This window comes from Fundulus heteroclitus, chromosome 16 (assembly GCF_011125445.2).
Source record: "Fundulus heteroclitus isolate FHET01 chromosome 16, MU-UCD_Fhet_4.1, whole genome shotgun sequence".
NCBI lineage: Eukaryota > Metazoa > Chordata > Actinopteri > Cyprinodontiformes > Fundulidae > Fundulus > Fundulus heteroclitus.
Window position 1 is genome coordinate 1,168,586 of NC_046376.1, and position 22,616 is coordinate 1,191,201.

At 41.2% G+C, this 22,616-nt stretch overlaps 2 protein-coding genes and 1 long non-coding RNA gene across 5 annotated transcripts; 2 read left to right on the plus strand and 1 right to left on the minus strand.

The window, feature by feature from the left end:
- Nucleotides 1–6,654: 6,654 nt before the first annotated feature.
- LOC118566352 (sterile alpha motif domain-containing protein 3-like) lies at nt 6,655–14,463 on the minus strand. Of its 3 annotated transcripts, XM_036148149.1 has the most exons (8): nt 14,061–14,463; nt 12,994–13,050; nt 11,962–12,056; nt 9,182–9,273; nt 8,219–8,891; nt 7,973–8,119; nt 7,218–7,307; nt 6,655–7,064 (listed from the first exon to the last, which is right to left on the minus strand). In XM_036148149.1, the coding sequence occupies exons 2-8, from the start codon at nt 13,019–13,021 to the stop codon at nt 6,912–6,914; spliced, it is 1,278 nt and encodes a 425-aa protein (XP_036004042.1). In that variant the 5' UTR covers nt 13,022–13,050; nt 14,061–14,463; the 3' UTR covers nt 6,655–6,911. The 3 variants fall into 3 exon arrangements, with proteins under 3 accessions (XP_036004042.1, XP_036004043.1, XP_036004041.1); XM_036148150.1 differs by having other exon boundaries at nt 8,219–8,294; nt 12,994–14,463; XM_036148148.1 differs by having other exon boundaries at nt 12,994–14,463.
- Nucleotides 14,464–15,870: 1,407 nt separating this feature from the next.
- Nucleotides 15,871–19,815, plus strand: LOC118566356. The gene is made up of 3 exons (XM_036148169.1): nt 15,871–18,869; nt 18,984–19,043; nt 19,152–19,815. The coding sequence occupies exons 1-3, from the start codon at nt 18,861–18,863 to the stop codon at nt 19,707–19,709; spliced, it is 627 nt and encodes a 208-aa protein (XP_036004062.1). The 5' UTR covers nt 15,871–18,860; the 3' UTR covers nt 19,710–19,815.
- Nucleotides 19,816–20,909: 1,094 nt separating this feature from the next.
- On the plus strand, nt 20,910–22,151 carry LOC118566360. The gene is made up of 2 exons (XR_004932956.1): nt 20,910–21,979; nt 22,068–22,151. It is a non-coding gene; the product is annotated as an uncharacterized LOC118566360 (long non-coding RNA).
- Nucleotides 22,152–22,616: the final 465 nt, after the last annotated feature.

The window sequence follows — 22,616 nt, forward strand, 5'->3', positions numbered from 1 at the left end:
CTTGCTCTGTTTTTATTTCACTCCAGAGAAAATACTTCCTCTTTAAATGCACACCAAAGTTTCAGTCTGGTTTTTAAACTGCACTTTAAAAAAAGATTTTTGATGTTTTATTGGCCACTGATTTAGGATATTGCTGTTCTTTTTATATCTGAGCTGAACTTGCCCTGTTGACCACAGCATCTTAATCTCTGAACTGCAGCATTGTGGCATGGAAGGCATTGCACTAGAGACGGTCAGCGCTCGTATTCACAGAGAATCCTAAAAGTAGCTCTGAGTGACAACATTTTAGGAAAAATTAGATTTTTCTTAGAATTTTAACTCTGTGAGATAAGTTATTCACAAAGCATTTTAGGCCGTCAGAAAGCTAAAGTGAAAGATGTTAGCAGTGAGGTGGACTAAGAGCAGAGATGATGTTGGAAACAGAGAGAGCTGATTGGCTGAACACCTAAACACTGTCGCTTCATGCATGCTGAGTATGAGGGATTGCTGCAAAGATGAGCGTTCAACACTGAGCCTGGTTCTGGTTCTGCTGGAGGTTCTCCTCCCTGTTAAAGGGGAGTTTTCCTCTCCACTGTCGCTTCATGCATGCTCAGTATGAGGGATTGCTGCAAAGCCATCAACAATGCAGACGACTGTCCACTGTGGCTCTACGCTCTTTCAGGAGGAGTGAATGCTGCTTGGAGAGACTTGATGCAACCTGCTGGGTTTCCTTAGAGAGGAAACTTTCTCACCAACCTGGAGGATCTGATGGAGTCTGACTTTGGAAAGAGCCTTGAGATGACATGTGTTGTTAATTATACTATATAACTATATAAAAAATTAATTGGAGAAAATGAACATCTATATCATCCAATTATTAAAATGTACATATAAACTTTATCACCCCCATAGACGGAAATTAGTTTCAGCGTTCTGATGGGTTAAAAGCAGTGACATAATTTTATTGAGGCTAAATAAGAAAAATATTGAATAACCATGAATAAGAAATTTATGAAGAATAAAATAGGTGAGAAAGTGTTTCTATATCGCATGATAATGTCAGTAGTCTAAATGTTAGCTTGCCATGGCTGCTTTTCATGGCTGCAGCGCTTCTAAGGCCGTGCTGTGATCTATGGCGTTATTTTAGTGCCTTTTGTGCAGGTATTCACCTTTTAAACATCACAGGCGCAACACTGATCAACCCACTGTCCTCACGCTCTGTTCTCTTACGTTTTATATCAAGTTTTTATTTTACATTGATTGTTTAGCCTAGTCATTTTGTTAAATGTTATCTCGTATCTGATGTATTTCTGATGTTTAGCACTTTGTTTTACCTCGTGATAAGTGCTCTTTAAATAATGATGACAATGATTTGCATCACCTCCCAGAAACTGGAAAGAAAAAGACAACAGCATTTTTCACACCTCACTTAGTAGCTCAAGGAAATAGTTTAGTCTAAATATTAATATTAGTTTAGACTAAATATTTTAGGCTAAAATATTCAACTCTTTATTTGTTTTTCTTTTTTTTTTTCTTCAATCCCACCGTTATGTTTAGTAATTTCTGCCAAAAGCTGCAGCATTTTGATTTAATCCATCCGAATGCAGTATTTGCAGCCCTACTCTGATTGGATGAATAAAGGCTGTCTGTGATTGGCTATTGTGGATTGTGAATAAATTGAAGCGGTTTGTCGCTTTACGTCTTTCTGGACAATTATAGCTAGCCTGGTCGTGGCACATTAAGCCACTGGTGGCTTAATGTGCCACGACCACGGAGTAGCCAGAGTTCAATGAAACCTAGCAGAAATACTAGGTGCAGCTATATGCACACGATCTCAAATGATGTAAATTCAAAAATGCAAAGAGAATTAAATTGTTGAAACTAAGCGCAATCAGAAACACTGTCAATATGTTCAATGAAATTAACAACTTGCTAAGGTTTAGACTGAGTGAGAGAGTGGGGGAGGGGCAGCCACTATCTACTACAAACAATGCATGCTGTGTGCATGTGTGTGACAGAGGCATGGAGAGGAAGACAGAGATGAGGGAAGATAGTGAGTTGGCTAAATTAAAAATGCTGTGTTAATTGCAGTATTAAATTACGTTTTATCATTGTAAATACATATTAAGTGTGAGTGTTTTACAGCAGGCTTATGAAACATGTTAGGTCCAAATTGTGAGGAAATAAGGAAAAAAACATTGAATAAGCTGAAAAAAAAACATGTTTTCCAATAAACATAATATCAGGGTTACAAACACACATACGTAGCCACAGCTACTACAATAAAACTACTTGTTGTTTCATCATCTGTCTCCAAATTAAAATTGTGCTACTGGGTAGAATTTGCTTGTAATTCGGATCTGTATGAAACAGCACTTTTGCATTCATGCCAGAATTTAAGACCGTTGCTCTCTCTTTACTCCAATTTATTACACATCGCACTTGGTAGAGCACGTTGTTTCTCCCCCTTTTTTAGCCCCGGTTGTTACTATGGTAAAACACAGGTCTCATTTTACAATTAACACATCACAAGTGACACATTTGTTATTGGAAGTCTTGTCATTGACGACATGTCTGAGATCCATGCTGAGATCCGTGCAGTTACAATGGCGTACCGCGCACGTGACGTCACCATCTCATCATGAGCAACGCCCCTTGCCGCTAAGGTAGGACAAACAGTGTGAGAGCGCACGTAGCAACCAGCCGTTACACGTGCAACAGATACAACGATATGACCGACTTTACAGCTGTTAAACTTTCACAAGAGGATGTCCAGGCGCCCACTTTACTGGTAGAACTGTGGAACAACATACCAACGTTCAGCTCAAACGATGGATTGAGTGTTGAGGGCTTAGAAAGACTGAAAAAAGGGCCGAGTTGATAGAAAGGTAAGTTGTTGTTTTTCTCCTGCTTGGCGTTCATGGTGTCATTGGCAGTTTTTTTCTGTTTGTAGTCACCGTCCAGGAATCGGTATACATTTTCCGGCCCGCCGAACAATTTAGTCCGGTCCTGTGGCCAAATGCATTATCATTATCAAACGGCTGTATCTCCTCGCTGCATCGACCGATCTGCACCAGATTTTTTGTGAGTAATGGGGGAACGCTGCTGGGCCCCTAGGCGGCCGGCGGTGCGCGAACCCCGCCGGCCGGCACCGCGGCGCTGGCCAATAGGCCGGAGTGCGCTTGGCTGCGAGGGCCGATCGACGCCGCTTGCGGCTTTAACATCCTTCATATGCGGCCTATCAGCGTACCTCGAGTCGCTGTTGCACGTTCCATAACATCAATGTTTAAAAACCGTGGTTAGGAGACGTCTTAGACATAGAAAAAGCAGTAGTTTTACCGAGTAAAACCAGGGTAACGTACAGCGAAAGATTGGAGGAAAACGCATATTTGCCCTACCTGTACCACGTGATATGACGTCACGTTCTAAAAATAACTTGCTCGCGGTACGCCATTAGCGATGACACTACAAGCTAGAGTCCACCTATTTTAAGCATACTAGCTGGGATCCATGTGGGGCCCGCTAAAAGCACCCTTACCTGAGGCATGTGGTAAGTCAGAGGCCCATGGTAGGGGCCCTCAAAATCAGTCAGAGGCCCACCACACCATCCATTGTCATAAGGCAAGATCAGGGCAAGGGCCCTTCCACAACCACATCCACTCTTACCAACGTTCCAGGGTGAGGGTGCTTTCATCAGGGCCCATGTCTGACTAGCAGGAGCAGCTGTGGAGCCCGCTAAAAGCACCCTAAGGGCCTGTGGTTAGTCAGAGGGCCCTGGTAGGAAGTACCCCCCACTCGCCACCCCAGCCCTCAAAGGGTCCTTGGTAGCCAAATGTCAGGGGTCCCCACTCCCTCCTTGTTTTCATCAGACGCCCTATGAAATAATTTATTGTATCGTATATGTTGAAACAGTTTTGGTCTCGGGCCCCCCCGGGGCCCCTGGCCCCAGAGGGCCCCTGGGCGCTGGCCCCACTGGCCCGGTCCGTAATCCGTCCTTGGTCTGAATAAGTAATATTATGGATTTTTAAAAATGTATATAAATTAGGGGTGTTAGTTTTAACCGTTAGACCACAACGCCGACATTTTTTTTTTTGTCACCGTTAATCGCGCGTCAAAACACCGTTCCCTAATGTTTTTCCCCACCGCGCTCTCCGGACTGAGTTTCTTTTACCCTCGGCGCTTTCCGTAGTTTCAAGAGAGCTAGAGACTGTAGCAAAACATCCGCGCTCACTGTTGCACAGACTGTTCATTTCATGCGACTTTGGGCTTATTTTATTCTAAAGGCGCTTGTAAATTTCATGAGTCACGGGTTGCGTTTTTTTGGACAGGTTTCTGAAAGTGAAATCCCTTATTTGGGCTCTAAAATAAGTGATGAAACAGCGGTTATTAAGAGACCTGCCTGCACTACATTTTAGTGTATCCAGCTGAAATATCCCTCCGCCATAGGAGCCGACGGTAGTAAAGGCAGACAGAGCAACTCTGCACGTATTTTCTGCAGTTTACGGAGCAATAACCGGTGATAACTGCTGAAAGTTGATTACTTGGTGCAGATCACCATTTTATCAGACATTGGTTCTGAAGATGAGTTTTTAACATGCTGATAACATTGCAAAAACCCAACCCATAAACCATACTTTAATGCTTATTAATTTGTTTTCTCTGTATTTGACAAACTAAGGCTGAATCACGTTGCCAAACGAAGGACCTGGAGTTACTAAACAGTTGCTAAACAGTCTCATTCAGGGTATTAAGCTCCTGCCCAGTTACAAGCAAAGTGTAAGACTGCAATGACCTGGAAATTTAAAACCTTTTTCCAGGCTTAAACTGTATGAATATGGATATAAACAGCAAGCAAAAATATTGTTTTTGGTGTGAAAGCTCAGAGAGAGTGAAAAAACGAACAATAAAACTTATGACTTTATTGAAATGTACAATTTTTATTAATTTATATGTATATGCCTAATACCATGTCTATCTTTGTTTAAGAGCCAAAAAAATATATCGGCATGAAAACAGGTATTTATTTGCACATTTATTTACACATTGTGTAAACATCAGGGCGTCATGATTAGTCATTTAGCCATTATAGTCCAGAGTTTAACATTTGGCACTAGGATGTTTTCATTCCAATTCTCAAAAGTGCTTTAAAAGTAACAACATAAAAATATTTTTTGTACAAGTATGTATTTTATTAGTGTCATTTATTGCAAAATTGCACTCCACTAATTCTCACCCGGAGAAGACTGAAGGAAACAGTTGATGGATGAATAAAGAGGTGTTCTGCAGCTATTTTATTGTGTTATTCGTTCTTAATTTGCTCTGATTGCATGAATGATGACAGGAATGTCTTTGTTGAGTTGGAGGAGCAGCTCTGCTCTGCTCTGACTGCAGCATCAGGATGAAAACCTGTTTCTTCTCCACCAATCACAGCCGCTCTCTGACTGAAGGAAGAAAAGAACTTCCTGATAAAAGCGCGGCTGCAGAGAGGAGACACTTTGCAGACAATCAGCGGCAGCATCTGTGCAGAATACTGGTGCTGCGGGCACGCAAACCAGTTTTATGTTTTAAGGTCCATAGTGGCAGGTTTGGTGAGGTGGACTTAATGAATGAAATAGTCAAGAAAAAAAAAACAGATTAGACGTTAAAACGGGTCATAATGCAAGTTTTAATTAGATAGCGGTTCCTACATTTCCCTTTTCATGAGATCAGATTCAGATATCTGTCTGTGACCGGATGATTAGTGATGGATTTTATCACACAGCAGAAACAACATGCTGGGGGACATTAATCGTTCCTGTGAGCTCTCTGATCAGCTGATCTCTGCAGCAGCTTTCCTCTTGGTCACAGATTAGTTAGGTTATCATCCTCTGTCCCTCGGAACAACAACTCTTTAACAACCAAACACTTGTTTATTTCTACAGCTGCGCTCTAAGAGCCAGCTAAAACCTCATATTTTCATTTTCTGCTAATTTCAGAACAAACTCAGCTGCAATAGGAGAACATAACAAATTAATGTTACATTTGTGATTACCTGTGATTATTAATACTGCATGTTTAAACAACCCAGAGCTGTATGTTGAATATAAAACAGGCAGGCTGACTTTTACACTATAGTGTAAAAAAGAATGTGCTGGCTCAACATAAAAAAATTGATGTAACAATTTGCGTCAATTTTTTTAAGCTATTTCAACTTAGCCATAATTGAGTCAGTGCCACAAAGTTTATCTGGTTAGGCAAACTCATTTACTTTAGCAAAGGAAACACGTATTTCTTTGCCATTTACAAGCTTAATTAAGTTGAACCAACCTAATTTTCTTTGTGTAAAAATTACTCATTTTAGTTAGGGGACCAATTTCTTTTCCTTTGATTCTACTTAGAAATGTCTATGCAAATTGTTACCTTATTTTTTTTTAGTAATATTAACTTATTTATTTAAGTCAGAATAAATTACACATACAAATTCCACTGTTATAAACGGTTTATTCAAACATGGCTGCATATTGACATTTTAATAGCACACAAAACTGTAGCCTCCATAAAAGAAATGCTATAAAACAGGCCAGTAAAACTGTCTCACAGTTATGTAACATTTTGATCAGATCACATGCTGATCACATTCTGATCAGACTGATATAAATTCTTTGCATTACAGAAAGTGCAATATTTTGAACTATAGCTGAACTCTGAATTACACACTGCACTTTGAACATTTCACCTTCTGTATATGTTACTCAACAAAACATTGTAAACAGTGCAACATTTTCCTCTTTAATTTGAGGATGGTCTAACTCAGATTCTTTCTGACAATAGTTTATTTTTTAGTGACATTACCTTGGGACTGGCTTTCAGATCATCCAGCTCAAGGAGGATCTTTTGAAATACTTCAAAAGTATTTTTCAGTCCTTTTGGGTAGCTGAGGTTGAGTGCGTATATCAGCCCCATGAGCAAGGCACAGGCTCTGGGAATAAATCCACATCTGTTAGGACCTCTGTTCCCTCTATGACAATCTTTGCATGGGCTGGATCAGAGCCACCTCGTGCTGTGACAATCTTCATCAGTTGATCCGTACTATCCCCGTCTCCATCCTAGTAGGTCAGAAATAATATAATTGTTTAAAGGGTTTGTAGTGGGTTGGAAAATGCAGCATATATTTACTATGTTATTGTTAAATCTTTTGTATAAAATAACCACAGCAAAACAATATATCTCTATGTGAAGTATAGTGGTGTCTGATTTACCTCCTCTTTGAAGAGTTGCTCTTCCTTTTCCTTAAGGTACACCATTAAGCCACGGATGGCAGCCTCCCTCCGTGTCTCCACAGAATTGTCCTGTGAATAGGAAAAACAATGTTGAACTCTACTAGAAAAATGGATTGTTGCTTATCCCTCATGGGGTCGCTGGTGCCTATCTCCAGGGTTCACTGGGTGAGAGGCGGGGTTCACCTGGACAGGTAGCCAGTCTGTCGCAGGGCAACACAGAGACACACAGAGACAAACAACCTTTCACGCACACACCTAAGGACAATTTAGAGAAGCCAATTAACCTAACAGTCGTGTTTTTGGACTGTGGGAGGAAGCCGGAGTACCCGGAGAGAACCCACGCATGCACAGGGAGAACATGCAAACTCCATGCATAAAGACCCAGGGTTGGATTTGAACCCAGGACCTACTTGCTGCACATCAAAATTACATCACATAATTACATAATTTATGATTTAGATTTAATGTATAGTTTTGCCTGTTTTATTATTATGTGACATATTATTCCCTTATAACAAGTTTGAGTTGTAAGCAGCTTCCTTACAGTACATCTAGACAATAAACAATCTTACAATTTATTCTGAATTGCTTTTTTGGCCACCTGTAAAATTTAGGTCCATTATTCATTCTCCAGTTACACTGAACAGCACAGCACTAATCAATCATGATCAAAAACCCGACATCACCAAAGTAAATATCTCATTTCAAAGTAACTACATTTCATTTATTCATACCTGTACCAGCATGTTCTGAATCTTCATCTTTGCAGTCCCCCCTCTTGAGGACAACAGGTACATTATTTTCGGGGAGTATTGGTCCAGTTTTGCCAGGAATGTTGTCTCCAGGCTAACAGTTGTGATCCTCCTGAATTCTTGGTTTATCTGTATACAAAACAAAAGGCACATATAGGCACATGTTAATGTATACAATTTACTCCAAAATAACACATACTGTAAAATGTCTTATGGAATAATATTTACTTGAGTTGCGTCAAAAAGAGCCGGCCATCTTTTTTTCAGGTCACTGACTGGTGGTTCTTGATTAACAACTTCTTGCCTGTGAATAGAAAATGTCTTTGCCATTTTTTCACTGATGATCTGACAGTTGTCCCTCTTTTTTACTTCATTGAGGAGCTCCACTCTTTCATGTTCCAAACTGTCTTCTGTTTCTTCTTGTGGGTGAGGGGGCAAATAGGTAACTTCTGACTTTTTTGGCCTTTTGACATTCTTTGCAGGTGCTTTTTCATGTGGTCTCTTCTTTCTGAGAGAGTTCACATCAAGTTCAGCTCTCAACCTGGTTCTATAGGTTCCCATCTTATATTTTAGTCTCTGCTGCCATCCATAGCATCCATTATATGAACCTGGTTCTTTAAGGCAAGGATGCTTCTGAATCAGCGCCTCAGCAACATCCGAGAAATGTGCACTTGTTGGGTAGGCAACATATTGAAAGATGCTTTCAGCCAGTCTCTCAAGGATGTCTGAAAGGACTGATGTAAAGTTGAGTGGAATGCCATCCTTCTTGAAAGCTTCATTTCCAGAGGCAAGCACAAGCTCTGTGTCATAGCCAAAGCGAGGTACTGGAAATTCAGTTGGCCACCGCTGTGATCGCTGAATCCCATGTTCAGGAGATGATAGAATCACTGTATCCTGGGATCTGGAGGAGCAACTGCTTTGACTGGTGGTCACTGAAGTACTGTCTGATGTTGCTGCGCTATGGATGGAGACTTCTGATTCACTTTCAAAGGAAGTGTTAACTTCAGTTAAGTTCAGTGTGATTGTGGGAAGCTCAGCAATGTTAACCACTTTTATTGTATCCTTGTCCTTGATATCATTTGTTGAGGTAAGACTAAAATATTCCTCTCCAAAATCAGCATCCTTGAAATGCAAAGTAAAGTTCTGTTGAAGCCCATATGTCTGTCTAACAATGGACTCAAGTTCACCTACAGTCTCAGGGATGCCATGGGGTAAGTCAAGTTTGTGAATGTCATGGTCCTGAAGAATGATCCTAAGAGTGGCTTGATGAGACATTGCAGTATCTGAAAGGGAAAATATGTCAGTTCAATCTGAATTGCAGAATAAATCCAATTTCATCTTCTAAACATTATGTATCAGAGGAGAATACTGACACTGTGAGACAGTATGGACTTTTCATCAACCTTGTGATACTAACTTGCATGGAGAAAGGAACTGTGCTGGTGATTGCTAGTTAAGTTAACTAATCGAATTATGTCTAATTTCTAAATTCTAACTAATTAACATTCACATTACACTGACATTTATTTATTTATTTCAATTTATTTTGTCAAAACTAGACCACTGAAAATCTGAGCATCCATGTATCCGCTTTTTGTTTGGCTAAACGTTTGAACATTTATTTCTATGGCAAATAACAGGACCCTTTCTTCATCCTATTAGTATTTCGATTGAAATATGATGTAATTGAGGTAAAACTTAATATCTCATTAAATTATCATTTTTCCTTTTCTTGATGTTTAGGCCAAACAAATGAGAAGGTTTTACCACTACATATCAACATAAAATGTATCGTTTCAGGGTAACCATACGCTGCCATTGGGAAGATGTCAGACAACTCATTTGGCTCAATCACCTTAACACTTTTTGTGTTTTCGAGTTCATAGCTTCTAAGATGTTCAACATACCATGCATTTAAACATTTAACAATGAAGCAAACCTTCCCATTTACAACAGCTATCTGAATCAATTCCACAAAATCTGGAAGACAACCTGTTGAGCCATGTGCCAAGATCATTCCAGTGGAGTAACTGGTGCCACTGCAATACATTCTGGTTGCCATTTGGACAAATGACAATCTGGAGAATTTTATTTGCAGTGCTTGTCTTATGTCTTCCCTCAGCACAGTCAAGTCCACCATTGACAGTTTTGATGCCTGGAGAGATGGTGGAACAATCGCTCCACCATGTAGATGGTGTGCAACCATTAACTGATGCTTTATAGCAAGAGACAACAAAATGTTTCGGAAGCTGTGGGTATGCCTGACCACACGCTTAAAAAAGTTGTGTTTAGCTTCAAAGCGCATAGTCCATAGAAATACAAGTGGACCTAAATCCTTTATCAGCTGTGGATAATGCTCAAGAAAGTGATGCTTTGGAATAAGTCTTTCCTCAGGGAAAGTCTCTACGAATCTATGGCGATGCTCAGAAATCTTGCTTTCAAGGAAACAGATAAGTCTGTATGAGCAGGAGAAAGGACAAGTTCAACTATGTCCTTAAGGTTCAGAAGGACCAGCCATGAGGATTCACTCTCTGGTATTCTTTCTCCAACCATCAGGGGAAGGAGGCATAACAGGGCCCAATTTTCATGGGCATTCCCACCAACAGTTTTTCTTGTAGCAAAAGTCAGTGGAACTGATTGTGGTGCATTAGATTTATCTGCCCATCTGTATGGGAACTCCTTGATCAATTTATTTAGTTCATCAAGTGTGAAATATTTCTTTTTGATCAAGGCATTAAAGGCATACTATGCAACATTTTTCAGTTAATTAATATGTTCCATACCGTTTTGGATGATTAAATGAGTCATTTCAGGTTGAACTAAGGTTTTCTCGGCCGCCCTGGTGGTCTGTGGGGGAAATACCGTACTTGCAATTGCAGGAGCAGTCGGCCCGCAGTCACAGGCTCAGTAGTCTCGTGTGCATCACGAGAGTCGGTCTTGCTTTACGGTGAGAACTGCTACACGCCCGCAGTGAAAGGTGTGCTCGTTGGTAGCGCAGTGGCGATATTTGTGCAGTTATCATGGCGGAACCAGCGAGAAAACAACGAAAGCCCATGTTGGAGCAGGCAAGAAAGAGGAAAAGGGCTCTGGACAGAGAGAGGAGTCGTACACGGGTGAACATAGAAGGCTGCTAGGCTGACGTGGACCTCGCGTTTCTGCTGATGCGATTGTAAGTAACATTGTAGGGTTTCCCTCACGCTACCGCCTCGCCGACATTCCAAAAAAATAATAATAAAAAAATAAAACTAACTTGATATGCGCGCCGCTCCGCTCAGCCGGTCAGCGGTGCAAAGTTTAACGTCAAATAAACATGCAAGCATATCGAGTTTTATTATTATTATTATTATTATTATTATAATCTTTTTTTATGTTGGCGAGACGCTACCGCTGCGGCTTGGCGAGGCGGTGGCGGTAGCGTCTCGCCAACATAAAAAAAAATAAAAAATAATAATAATAATAAAACTGGCGAGGCGGCGGCGGTCGCGGCTTGGCGAGGCGGCGGCGACCGCCTCGCCAAGATAGCGCTGCAAGAAGCTTGATGTTCATACCTTCACTGTGTTAGTCATTGTTTGTACTGCTGTTTTTTCCACTTTTCGTTGCGTTCGCCTGTCTGCTAAGCTCAAAACAACCGCGCCTGGCTTGATGGAGAAACCAGAACAGCTGAGCATCTTTATGACAGTGCACTTTTACTTTCGCCCTCTTGGGGGAGCCTCGCTGGAAAATCAACCCCGGTTGCATAGTATACCTTTAAGGCAAAGTGCTAACTCATAAGGTACAATACCTTCAAAGAGGTCATGGTGTAAATCAGGTGGGTAGCCAGTTAAAACATCAAAATGTTTTAGTTTTTCAGTCAGTGGGCACTGTCTCTTTACTCCACAACAATGGGATCCACTTGTTTGTGCTGTCTGAACATGAACCCTGTGTTCTTGTATTGTCCTAGGAAAAAATGCCCCACTTCTAACTTCACTTACTTGGAACTGAGATCTTTCTCCAAGACAGAACCTGCAGCAGTGTGTAGCTGAGAAGCTCTCCACAAATCCTCCAATAGAATGAGCGCCAAGGTTATCTGCAACAACACAATACACAGTACCTTTGACTCGCTTGCCTAATGAAGGAATGTAAAGTCCTTCTTCTTCAAGGCTGGCAAGACCTTTTAGCAATGGCTCCAATACAGCATCATAGCCAAATGTTTTGATATCATCAGCCTTGCAGAGAAGTGCCAGGTATATTGATGTCAGTGAGGATCTGAGTAGAGGTGGCACATTTGCTAAAACCCAATACACAGCAGTAATTTTGTGTTTTTTTTTCTTGAAGTACCAAGTGGATTACACACTTCAAAATCATCCACATACAGAATGAGAGAAATAGCTGGATTATTTCCTGATAGTAATGTATTGTTTTTAAAATGTGTGCCATTCTGAAATGAGTTGTATTGACTTTCAGAACTGTGTGCTTCACATCTGTGTGTAAGCCAATCCTGCATTTCTTTTTTCTTCAAAACCTCATGCAGGGACTTCAAAATAGGTATATATTGGAAACTTCTCTGCTCCCTGGCACTGAGCATGTACTCTATGGGTTCTACCACAGAGAAATGCTTCTTGAAGTACTCTCTTCTTTTGTAGCAAGTGGAAAGAGGACCATTACTCGTTATGGCTGATGTAATTGGGTTGCACTCACATAGGTCTGTCACCATCTCTGAGATGATAACATCATCAACTTCACAATTATGCTTCTTTAAGCATGACTGTAAAGTCTCTTTTAAAATAGGACCAGAAGCTGAAGAAATAAAGTGTAATTCTTCAACTAACTCATCAATACACTGCTGTGGAACATTGAATATGCTTTCCAACTTAAGCAGCAAGTGTGCTACATGTTTTTCTATTAAATTAGGCAATTCTCTCATTTCACTATCTTCAGCATCTTCACCCACTGCACCCTCAGCATCACCTTCCAACCCAACTGCATCCACAGGATCATGCCCTGCATTTAAAGGATTCACATACCTCTGCAAAAGCTCAGGCTTGAAGTCATCAAGAGTGTGAGGATTGTGTTTCCGGCTTCTATGAGAGGCAAATGTTCCATAAATGTTTGTTTTGAAAGGACAATTTTCAAAAACACAATACACAGTTTCCTGTTTCTTTAAATGACGACCAATGTGCTCAAAGTATTCTCTTTCAGTGGAGATAGTGTTTAAAGAGCAACATGGACATTTAAATGACAGTACAGTGGGCAAAGTCACTGTCTCATGGGTCGAGTGACTTCTTGACAGATGGGTTCGCAGGCTGCCCCATGTTTTAAATGAGCAATAACACTCCCAATAAAGACAAGGGAGGGATTCTCCACCATGGCCATGTCTAAGTCTATAATGCTTCAAGAGATCTGTCTTTCTTTGTGTTTCAAATTTGCAAATTTTACAGATCCACTTCATTTTAAAAACTAGGGGTCTGTTTAAATTATTTGAACTTTAGGTCATTCAGAAGGCTGTAGTGCCTAAAACTTGTGCCACATCAGCAATACAATAAATTTAATTTGACCTTTTTTTAACATTCAAGATGAAAAACATGAAGAAAAGCTTGAAAACTAAGAAATGGGCATTAGTTAAGTACATACACACACACACAACTAGCTTAATAATGTTAGCATCTGCAACATGTGCTTCCTCACCCGCGTTTTTACACTGCACCTGCTGCTGCTGTCTTGAAGAGTAAACCGTAGCTGTGCTAAATAGCCTACAACGGCCCAGCCACGCAACCTTTGCTGGTCAAAACTACACTGACACTACAACAATTTAAATTTTGAAAGAGGCAAAGTGGGTATTGCTTTATCTTTGCAAAGTTAAAACGTTTGCTTTAGAAGTTCAGATTTCACCATAAAACAAAACTTAAAGAATAAACTTATGGCTGAATTACAGCAACAATTAGCTAAAAGTCTGACATTTTTAGCTAAAATTTTACCTACGCTTACCGAGGAAAAGCATTCAATTTTGTGCAAAACTATTTCTTGTACTGTGTGCTGATGGAGTTATTAGCTAAAGTTAGCTGAATAAAAAAAGTCAAAACGTTATACTTACCAAGTCTTAAATTCTTAAAATCCTTGTCTGTGCTCCTTTCCCTCCAAAAGGCATGGTCTGACGTTAAAACAAGTCCAGGCAGAACGCAGCTTGCAGATCGCGGCGTGGCTTAATGTTGAGGTCTACTTGGCAGATCGCCTTGAACTCAGCTTTTAACGGACACTTAAGAAATGTTTAAGTTGAACTAACCGAACACACTTCTAAGTTAAGTAAAGGTTGAAATGTCTGTTTAAAATCCATTTATTATTGAGTTAAGAATATTTTCTTTATTTTAATTTAGACCAACTTACTTAATGAAGTTATAAACTAATTATTATAGTGTATATGTAATAAACAATTTTTTTTATGCTGAAAAAGCACTTGATTTTAAACTCTACCTACTAACCCCATGAATCATTTATTAGAGTGTAACTAGTACTACTATGCTCTACTGGCGTCAGTATTTGCAACACTTTTTCTGTCTACAAGTAGAAATGGACCTGCTGCAGGAATGTGAATTAATGTGTGGATCTGAAGGACATTTTAATTTGTTGACCTACTTCAGGAATAAATTATTTGACTTTTACTGAGCTAAGTTTAAATTGATCAAACTTTATGGCCCTAACTTATTTCTATCATATGGATCTAAAAATAAGATAATTTTCTCATCATGATGCAAATCCAGCTGGAAGCTCTCAGAGAGGGTTCCCAATCTTTTGTATCATAGCCAGTAGGGCTGCACAATTAATCACATTTTAAATATAATCACCATTTTAAAAAAACACTATTTCCAAATCCAGAGGTCTGCAACTTTTGGCTAGGTAACACTTTTTTACCAGAAACTTTCAGGAATCTCATCATAGTGTTAAGTACCGGTCAGACTGTTTAATACATAGACTTCTTTGCTGGTTGCACTTTATGTTCAACAAGGATTGATGTCCAACTCAACCAGCTGTTCTCTTAAATATCAATATTCTGATTAACCAAAACAGTTAATTTTTTGTTTTAAATAGACCTTGTTTATAGCTAACTTCCACCCAGCTGTGTGACCGGCTGTTTCTCTATCAAGCAGTTAAATCTTTTCTAAAACATGAAGACGTTTATTGAGGGGAGGGGTCCTTCTCACCCTCTGAGCTGCAGGGGGCGCACCGGTCACTAAAACACTGAAACACTTTAACTTTCCCTCCTTTAAATTAAGACAGTATTTTCCTGTGGTGCACACTGGAAGGCTGGGGACGTACCTAGCAACGGTTGCTAAGCTGATGTGCATTCCTGAGTGGAACTTCTGCATCACAGCAGCTCCTGTGATGGTGATGACATCACAGGAGCTTCTCTGCCTTAGAAGACCGTGTAACGGAATTATTCTCTCCTTCTGGCACTTTCTTTGTGAGAGACAGACGTGTTTTTGGTGAGAGAAAACGAGATAGTTAGCGATAGCTTGAGATAGTTTGTGATTTACGATTTTTACAATTTTTACGATTTTTACAATTTTTACGATTTTTTTACGATTTTTACATTTGATTCAGTTTTACGATTGATTTAGATTTACAATTGATTTAGTTTTACAATTGATTGATTGATTGTCAATCCCAGAGCGAACGCTGGGATTGACAATCCCAGCGTTTGCTTTACGAACCCGTGCAAACGAAGAAGCCATGAACGACTCCACCAGTTCAGGGGCTCCAGAAGTCCCAGCAGACTTTATGATACCATTGATGGAAGATTTCTTTTCGTCCATCTCAATGGAGCAGACCGTGGATTTGGCCGTAGGAGAACCCGATGATGACACCTTATCTAAGCTAAAGGAGCTGGTGTTGGATATTGCCAATCTATGTACCGCCTTCATCTACAAAGCACGCTTCACATCTGGGGATGTGGAAACCGTTGTGGGCAAGTCAGTACTAACATCGTTTCTAGACTTCCTTAACATGCGTCCAACCACTCAACCCAAGAGCTTTGACATCTTCAATAAGCAATTAGTCAAACTTGTCAAAGAAAAAGTGAGCTATGTCCTCGGCCCCATGGATGATCAATTAGCTTGTTATGTCTCTGAGATGGACAGACTGGATATAATGCTTCCACATGCAGAGATACTAATAGAGGAACTGTTAGCTGAGAGGTGTATACAACATCAGCAGAGGAAGCAAAACGTTGCTGAAGACCAGCAAGATGCCCTCAATAGGCAGCAGACAGAAGAGCTTCAGCCCATCGGTTTTGATCGGGGTGATTCCCAGACTGTGGAGGAAAAACCCACTCAGAGATCTCGGGGGTCCCTCCGTAGGTACCACCATTTGTGGTTTGAGATGTTACCGGTGATCCCAGAGGAACCAGAACTCGAGGAGGCAGAAGCAGAGATCAACGAGGAGAGGGATTTTATTCCTGAGGACCAGGAATCAGATCTGAAGCTGGTGGACAAATTCATTTCTGAGGAGCTTTCAGCAATGAACAAGGTGAATTACTTTATCTCTAAAGAAAATAAATCAGATCTTTAGATGGTGGATTGATTTACATCTGCTGAGATTTGTGAAATGATGAAGGTAAATTATTTTATGTCTAAGGAAAAGGAGTTGGAGCTGAAGCTGGTGGATGAATTCATTTCTGAGGAGCTTTCAGTGATGAACAAGGTGAATTATTTTATCTTTAAAAAGAAGGAATCAGTTGAGCAATTGGGTGTTTTAACTAGTCCACAGTTTTAAATAAACACTGCATGCATTGGAACAAGAGGAACTATAAATAACAGCAACCAACCCAGATGATGATGATAGACATAATATTTATCGCTCTGTTTGAACAAAGTACTGATAGAAAGTTTTCTACTCAATCAATATATGTAGCTGATAGTAAGATATTCAAATATTTTGTTTGCATGTGGACTTTGCTTTCTAAAAATATATATTCCAGTGTATTCCTGTTTTACAAAATATGCAGACAGAGATTTTATCAAACAGGTTGAATATCTCTACTATGCTAAATTGGGACTTGCAAAAATCAGCCTTTTTATGTACGCTTTTGGGGAGGGCGTCTGAAAAAAAGAGTATGTTTGTACACTTGTGAAAATATCTAGGATTTTGAACAACACCTAAGGTAAATTATTTTATGTCTAAGGAAAAAGAGTTGGAGCTGAAGATGGTGGACGAATTTATTTCTGAGGAGCTTTCAGCGATGAACAAGGTAAATTATTTTATCTTTAAAACTAAAGACTCAGATGTTTAGATGGTGGATAAATATATATCTGATAAGATTTCTGCAATGATGAAGGTAAATTATTTTATCTCTAAGGAAAAGGAGTCAGAGCTGAAGATGGTGGACAGATTCATCTCTGAGGAGCTTTTTGAAATGAGCAAGGTAAATTAATTTATCTTTAAAATAAAGGAATCAGAACTTTAGATGGTTGATGAAGTTATATCTGATGATGTTACTGAACTGATTCAGGGGTTGTTTCCAATGTCCAGCCCTTTCACATGTGCACAAACCCTACTCTTTGGTGGTGGGGGTCTTGTGTACGCATAAATGATGACCTGCTGTAATACGGTCCGTATTTTTAGCACATTTTGCTCTTCTCCTGCATAGCAAACTTGTTGACAGAGAGGCGGTAACAGTGTTGCCCAATTTGCTTATTATAAACTGTTTTTCATTTCTTTCTAAAGTCACTTGTAAATGTTGTGAGTCACAGGTGGTATTTTTTTTGGCTTTGTTTCTGAACATGAGGTTACTTATTTGGGCTTGGCTTTATTTTCTCAACAGAACCCCTTTAGCTAGCTATCGCGCCACGCAACAAGAGACCTGCTCATGCTACTGCTGCGTTACAGACAGCAGCCGGCTAAATATCTGTCCGCACACACACCTTGGCCTGAAGTGTTTCTGAACCGTGCGTTTCTGACTGTGCTTTGTTTTTGCCTTGCTTCTCTGCCCTTCCCTCAGAGCCCAGGGCTATTGCCAGTGGCCAGCTTTCAGAACGCGTATCTCTGCGTTTCATTTTCTTCCTGCATGTTGCAAAAGGTCCTGCATAAAGTCAGTAGGAGATTAGTTGTGTCGTCTTATTTTGATCAATTTTAACAACACATAACAGCTCTGAAAACATGTTGCACTAACGGCTGGCGTTCCCTTAGGGTGCGTTCACACCAAATACGAACAAGGCTAATTTTCCCCTTGATTCCCTGCTGTTGGTCGCTTGACATTTCGCCTCTCTCTTGCAAACAATCCACAGAGAAAACAAAGCCAATTTCACCCTCGCTCGCTTTACTGGGTCATCAAATAGGAGGAGCATCTATACGTTAGCCAGTTTCTCCTGTCTGTAACACTCACCGTGGTGGACATGGATTTTACCGAGCAAGTCACAGTGCTGTATGTGATGAGTCCAAAACCCTTCGGTTTCTAAGGGATTGGTGCGTTTGAGCAATGGGATGTTTTAACTAGTCCACAGTTTTATATAAAAAAACTGCATACGTTGGAACAAGACCAACTGTAAATAACAGCAACCAACCCAGATGATGATGCTAAACATAATATTTTTCCCTTCGTTTGAACAAAGTAGATAGAAAGTTTTCTACCCAATCAATATATGTAGTTCAAAATAAAATATTCAAACGTTGAGTTTGCTTTCTAAAAATATATATTCCAGTGTATTCCTTTTTTGCAACATGTGCAGAAAACAATTTTATCAAACAATAGGTTTATTGAATCCGAAAAAAGAGTATGTTTGAACACTTGTGAAAATATCTAGGACTTTGAAAAACCCCTAAGATAAATTATTTTATCTCTAAGGAAAAGGAGTCGGGGTTGAAAATAGTGGAAAAATTCATCCCTGAGGAGCTTTCAGAGATGAACAAGGTAAATGATTTTATCTTTAAAACTAAAGACTCAGATGTTTAGATGGTGGATAAATGTATATCTGATAAGATTTCTGCAATGATGAAGGTAAATTATTTTATCTCTATGGAAAAGGAGTCAGAGCTGAAGATGGTGGACAGATTCATCTCTGAGGAGGTTTTAGGAGTGAGCAAGGTAAATTAATTTATCTTTAAAAAGAACAAATCAGATCTTTAGAGGGTGGATAAATTTATATATGAGGAAATTTCTGAAATGATGAATGTAAATAATTTTATCTGTAAGGATAAGAAGTCAGAGCTGAAGATGATGAACACATCCATCACTGAGGAACCATTAGAGGTCAAGGAGATTAAAAAGATCATCTCTCAACAACGTTTACAGACCCAAGATATCTCAGAGGATATCACTGAACCCTGTAAAAATCAAGGGTTGAATGACAGAGCTGTTCCAGTAATCACAGCAAAACAGCAGAACAAAGGAGTTGGAGTGAAGATCAAAACGTTCCTTCAAAAGTACATTCAGCGACGATACAAGAGAGTTGCACCGCAGCAGTCGTTGGCTGTTAAAGAGGAACCCAGTGAGGAGGAGACGGATGTCGCAGGGCTGAAACAATCAGTGTCTGAGGAGCAGACACTTGACATCTTGAGAGCGGTCTCTGGAAAGACTGGCTGGTTACAGGCCGACCGCTTTATCTTGCTAGATAAACGGAATGCAAACGCAGAGAAGGCAACACTTTCTCTTTGTAAAGAGAAAATACTGAAGACAGCAGAGAAACCCATCCTCAAAAGGGTTTTCTCTTTTGTCGGCAAAGCCCTCTCCAAGCCCTTTAAAAAGTCCTGAGGGCCACCTGAAGTGGTCCGGTTAAACCGGGCAGGTTTCCAACAACTTTGGAAACAATCAACACAGCTACATTCACTGACAAATCTTTTCACCCAGTCTTCACCAAGTCAGCACCTAATAGTTATGGTCTGAATCGGACATTATTTCATCCACAGGCAGATAGATGAACGATGGGTGTCACAAATGTTGACTCCAGGAGGCCGCTACGTCAGAAAGGGCCACCAGAGAGCATGAGTGGTGGCACGGTGAGTGAAGCAGTGGTGTCACAGGCAGCTACCGGAGCGTCCAGCAGTCAGTCGGAGCAGCAGGTGAAGGTCAGTGAACACAGAGTCTGTCTCGCAGGCTCCTTAGACAGCATCACCAGCACTTGATGGAGTTGGATAGGGTTTGTGTTGTAGGTTCATGTGAAGGTGGGTTGTAGAGATGCATTAACCTAGCTGATGGAGCATTCAGATGTCCTGGTGAACAATGATGGAACCAGACATCTGTAAGCCCCTCATGCTACGTATTTAGGCTGTTTGGGAGTTTTTCTGTTACCATTGGTGGATATGTGAGGTGTACAGATGATGATATTACCCCCACCACACACACACAAACTCAAACACATTAAGAGTCTAGAGACTGGAACCTGGGCTGGACTATGGAGACTGGAACCTGGGCAGGACTATGAAGACTGGAACCTGGGCTGGACTATGGAGAGTGGAACCAGGGCTGGACTATGGAGACTGGAACCTGGGCAGGACTATGAAGACTGGAACCTGGGCTGGACTATGAAGACTGGAACCTGGCCAGGACTATGAAGACTGGAACCTGGGCTGGACTATGAAGACTGGAACCTGGGCTGGACTATGGAGACTGGAACCTGGGCAGGACTATGGAGACTGGAACCTGGGCAGGACTATGGAGACTGGAACCTGGGCAGGACTATGGAGACTGGAACCTGGGCAGGACTATGGAGACTGGAACCTGGGCAGGACTATGGAGACTGGAACCTGGGCAGGACTATGAAGACTGGAACCTGGGCTGGACTATGAAGACTGGAACCTGGGCTGGACTATGGAGACTGGAACCTGGGCTGGACTATGAAGAGTGGAACCTGGGCAGGACTATGAAGACTGGAACCTGGGCTGGACTATGGAGACTAGAACCTGGGCTGGACTATGGAGACTGGAACCTGGGCAGGACTATGGAGACTGGAACCTGGGCTGGACTATGGAGACTGGAACCTGGACTGGACTATGGAGACTGGAACCTGGGCTGGACTATGGAGACTGGAACCTGGGACCAGAAGCTGGAACTTGTAGCTGGACTTTGGAGTATAGAACCCTAGGTTGGAGTATGGAGCAGAGAGGAGTTCTGGTCAACGGTGGCCGAACCGCTGGTACCCACGAGGTAGCTCTGGAGACCTGAGACCAAGGTGGAGCTCTGGAGAACAATGTCGAGGCCTGGAGATCCACTGACGCAGCCCTGGAGAGCAGGAAGCCGGTTTGTGTCTCCATGGAGCTCTGGCAATGACGGCAGAGGTAGGTTCACCTGGACAGCCATATCAGAGAATTGAGATGAATAACACGAAGCAACTTGTTCTGAAACCTTTGGAGAACTGGGATCAGGAAAAGAAGGCTGGGATGAAGATTTAACATGAGGTACTAATGGTAGTGACGGATCTGGAGCCATTGATGGCGGTGATAAAGATACTGGATACTCTACAGATAAAAGAACTAGATTAGGCAAGACCTAAGTAGAAAATTATCACATGATTTATTGGTCTTTCACAAATGAAACACCAATAAATCATGACACTAATAGTGGAATCAGACATCTGTACATCTCATATATGAAGCAAGAAGGCTGAAAGGCCTTTCTTACCTTTGCTTGGTGTGTGGGGCATACAGCTGTCATGGAGATCAATTTTAGTATCAGATGTCTGTAAGCCATACATCCCAGGTAGTGAGAATAGTTTGGAATTTAGTGTCTGTTCAGCACATGTGGGGCATACAGATGTGAGGTTCCTCCATTGACCTCCATTGTAATGAGTCTGGGTTGGTGTTTTTTGCTATTGCCTGATATGTGGAGCTTACTGTTATCATGGTTTTTTTATGCTAGGACAAAAGATCTGTATGCCCCACATGGCAGGCAAAGAGTCAGGGTGAGCTTTCAATGTTCTTGCCCGACATGTGGTGCTTACAGATGTCTGGTTGCTCCATTTGCCACCATGATATCTTTATGCTCACATGCTAGGGAATGAGCCTGAGTGGGTATTTCAAGCTGTTGTCTGGCATTTAGGACTTACAGTTGTCATGGTTAGTAATGCTAGAACCAGACATCTATATGTGCTATGTGCCAAACAATGAGCCTGAGCAAATGTTTTGTGTTCTTGTCTGGTATGTGTGGGCAGACAGATGTTATTGTTACCCAATATTCTTTCAAGATATTTGTACACCCCTCATAACAGACATTGAGCCTGTTATGAGGGGTAGGACTATGAAGACTGGAACCTGTCCAGTCTTCATAACCCTAACCCCAGGACTATGGAGACTGGAACCTGGGCTGGACTATGGAGACTGGAACCTGGGCTGGACTATGGAGACTGGAACCTGGGCTGGACTATGGAGACTGGAACCTGGGCTGGACTATGGAGACTGGAACCTGGGCAGGACTATGGAGACTGGAACCTGGCCAGGACTATGGAGACTGGACCCTAGGCTGGACTATGAAGACTGAAACCTGGGCAGGACTATGGAGACTGGAACCTGGGCAGGACTATGGAGACTGGAACCTGAGCTGGACTATGGAGACTGGAACCTGGCCAGGACTATGGAGACTGGAACCTGGCCAGGACTATGAAGACTGGAACCTGGGCTGGACTATGGAGAGTGGAACCAGGGCTGGACTATGGAGACTGGAACC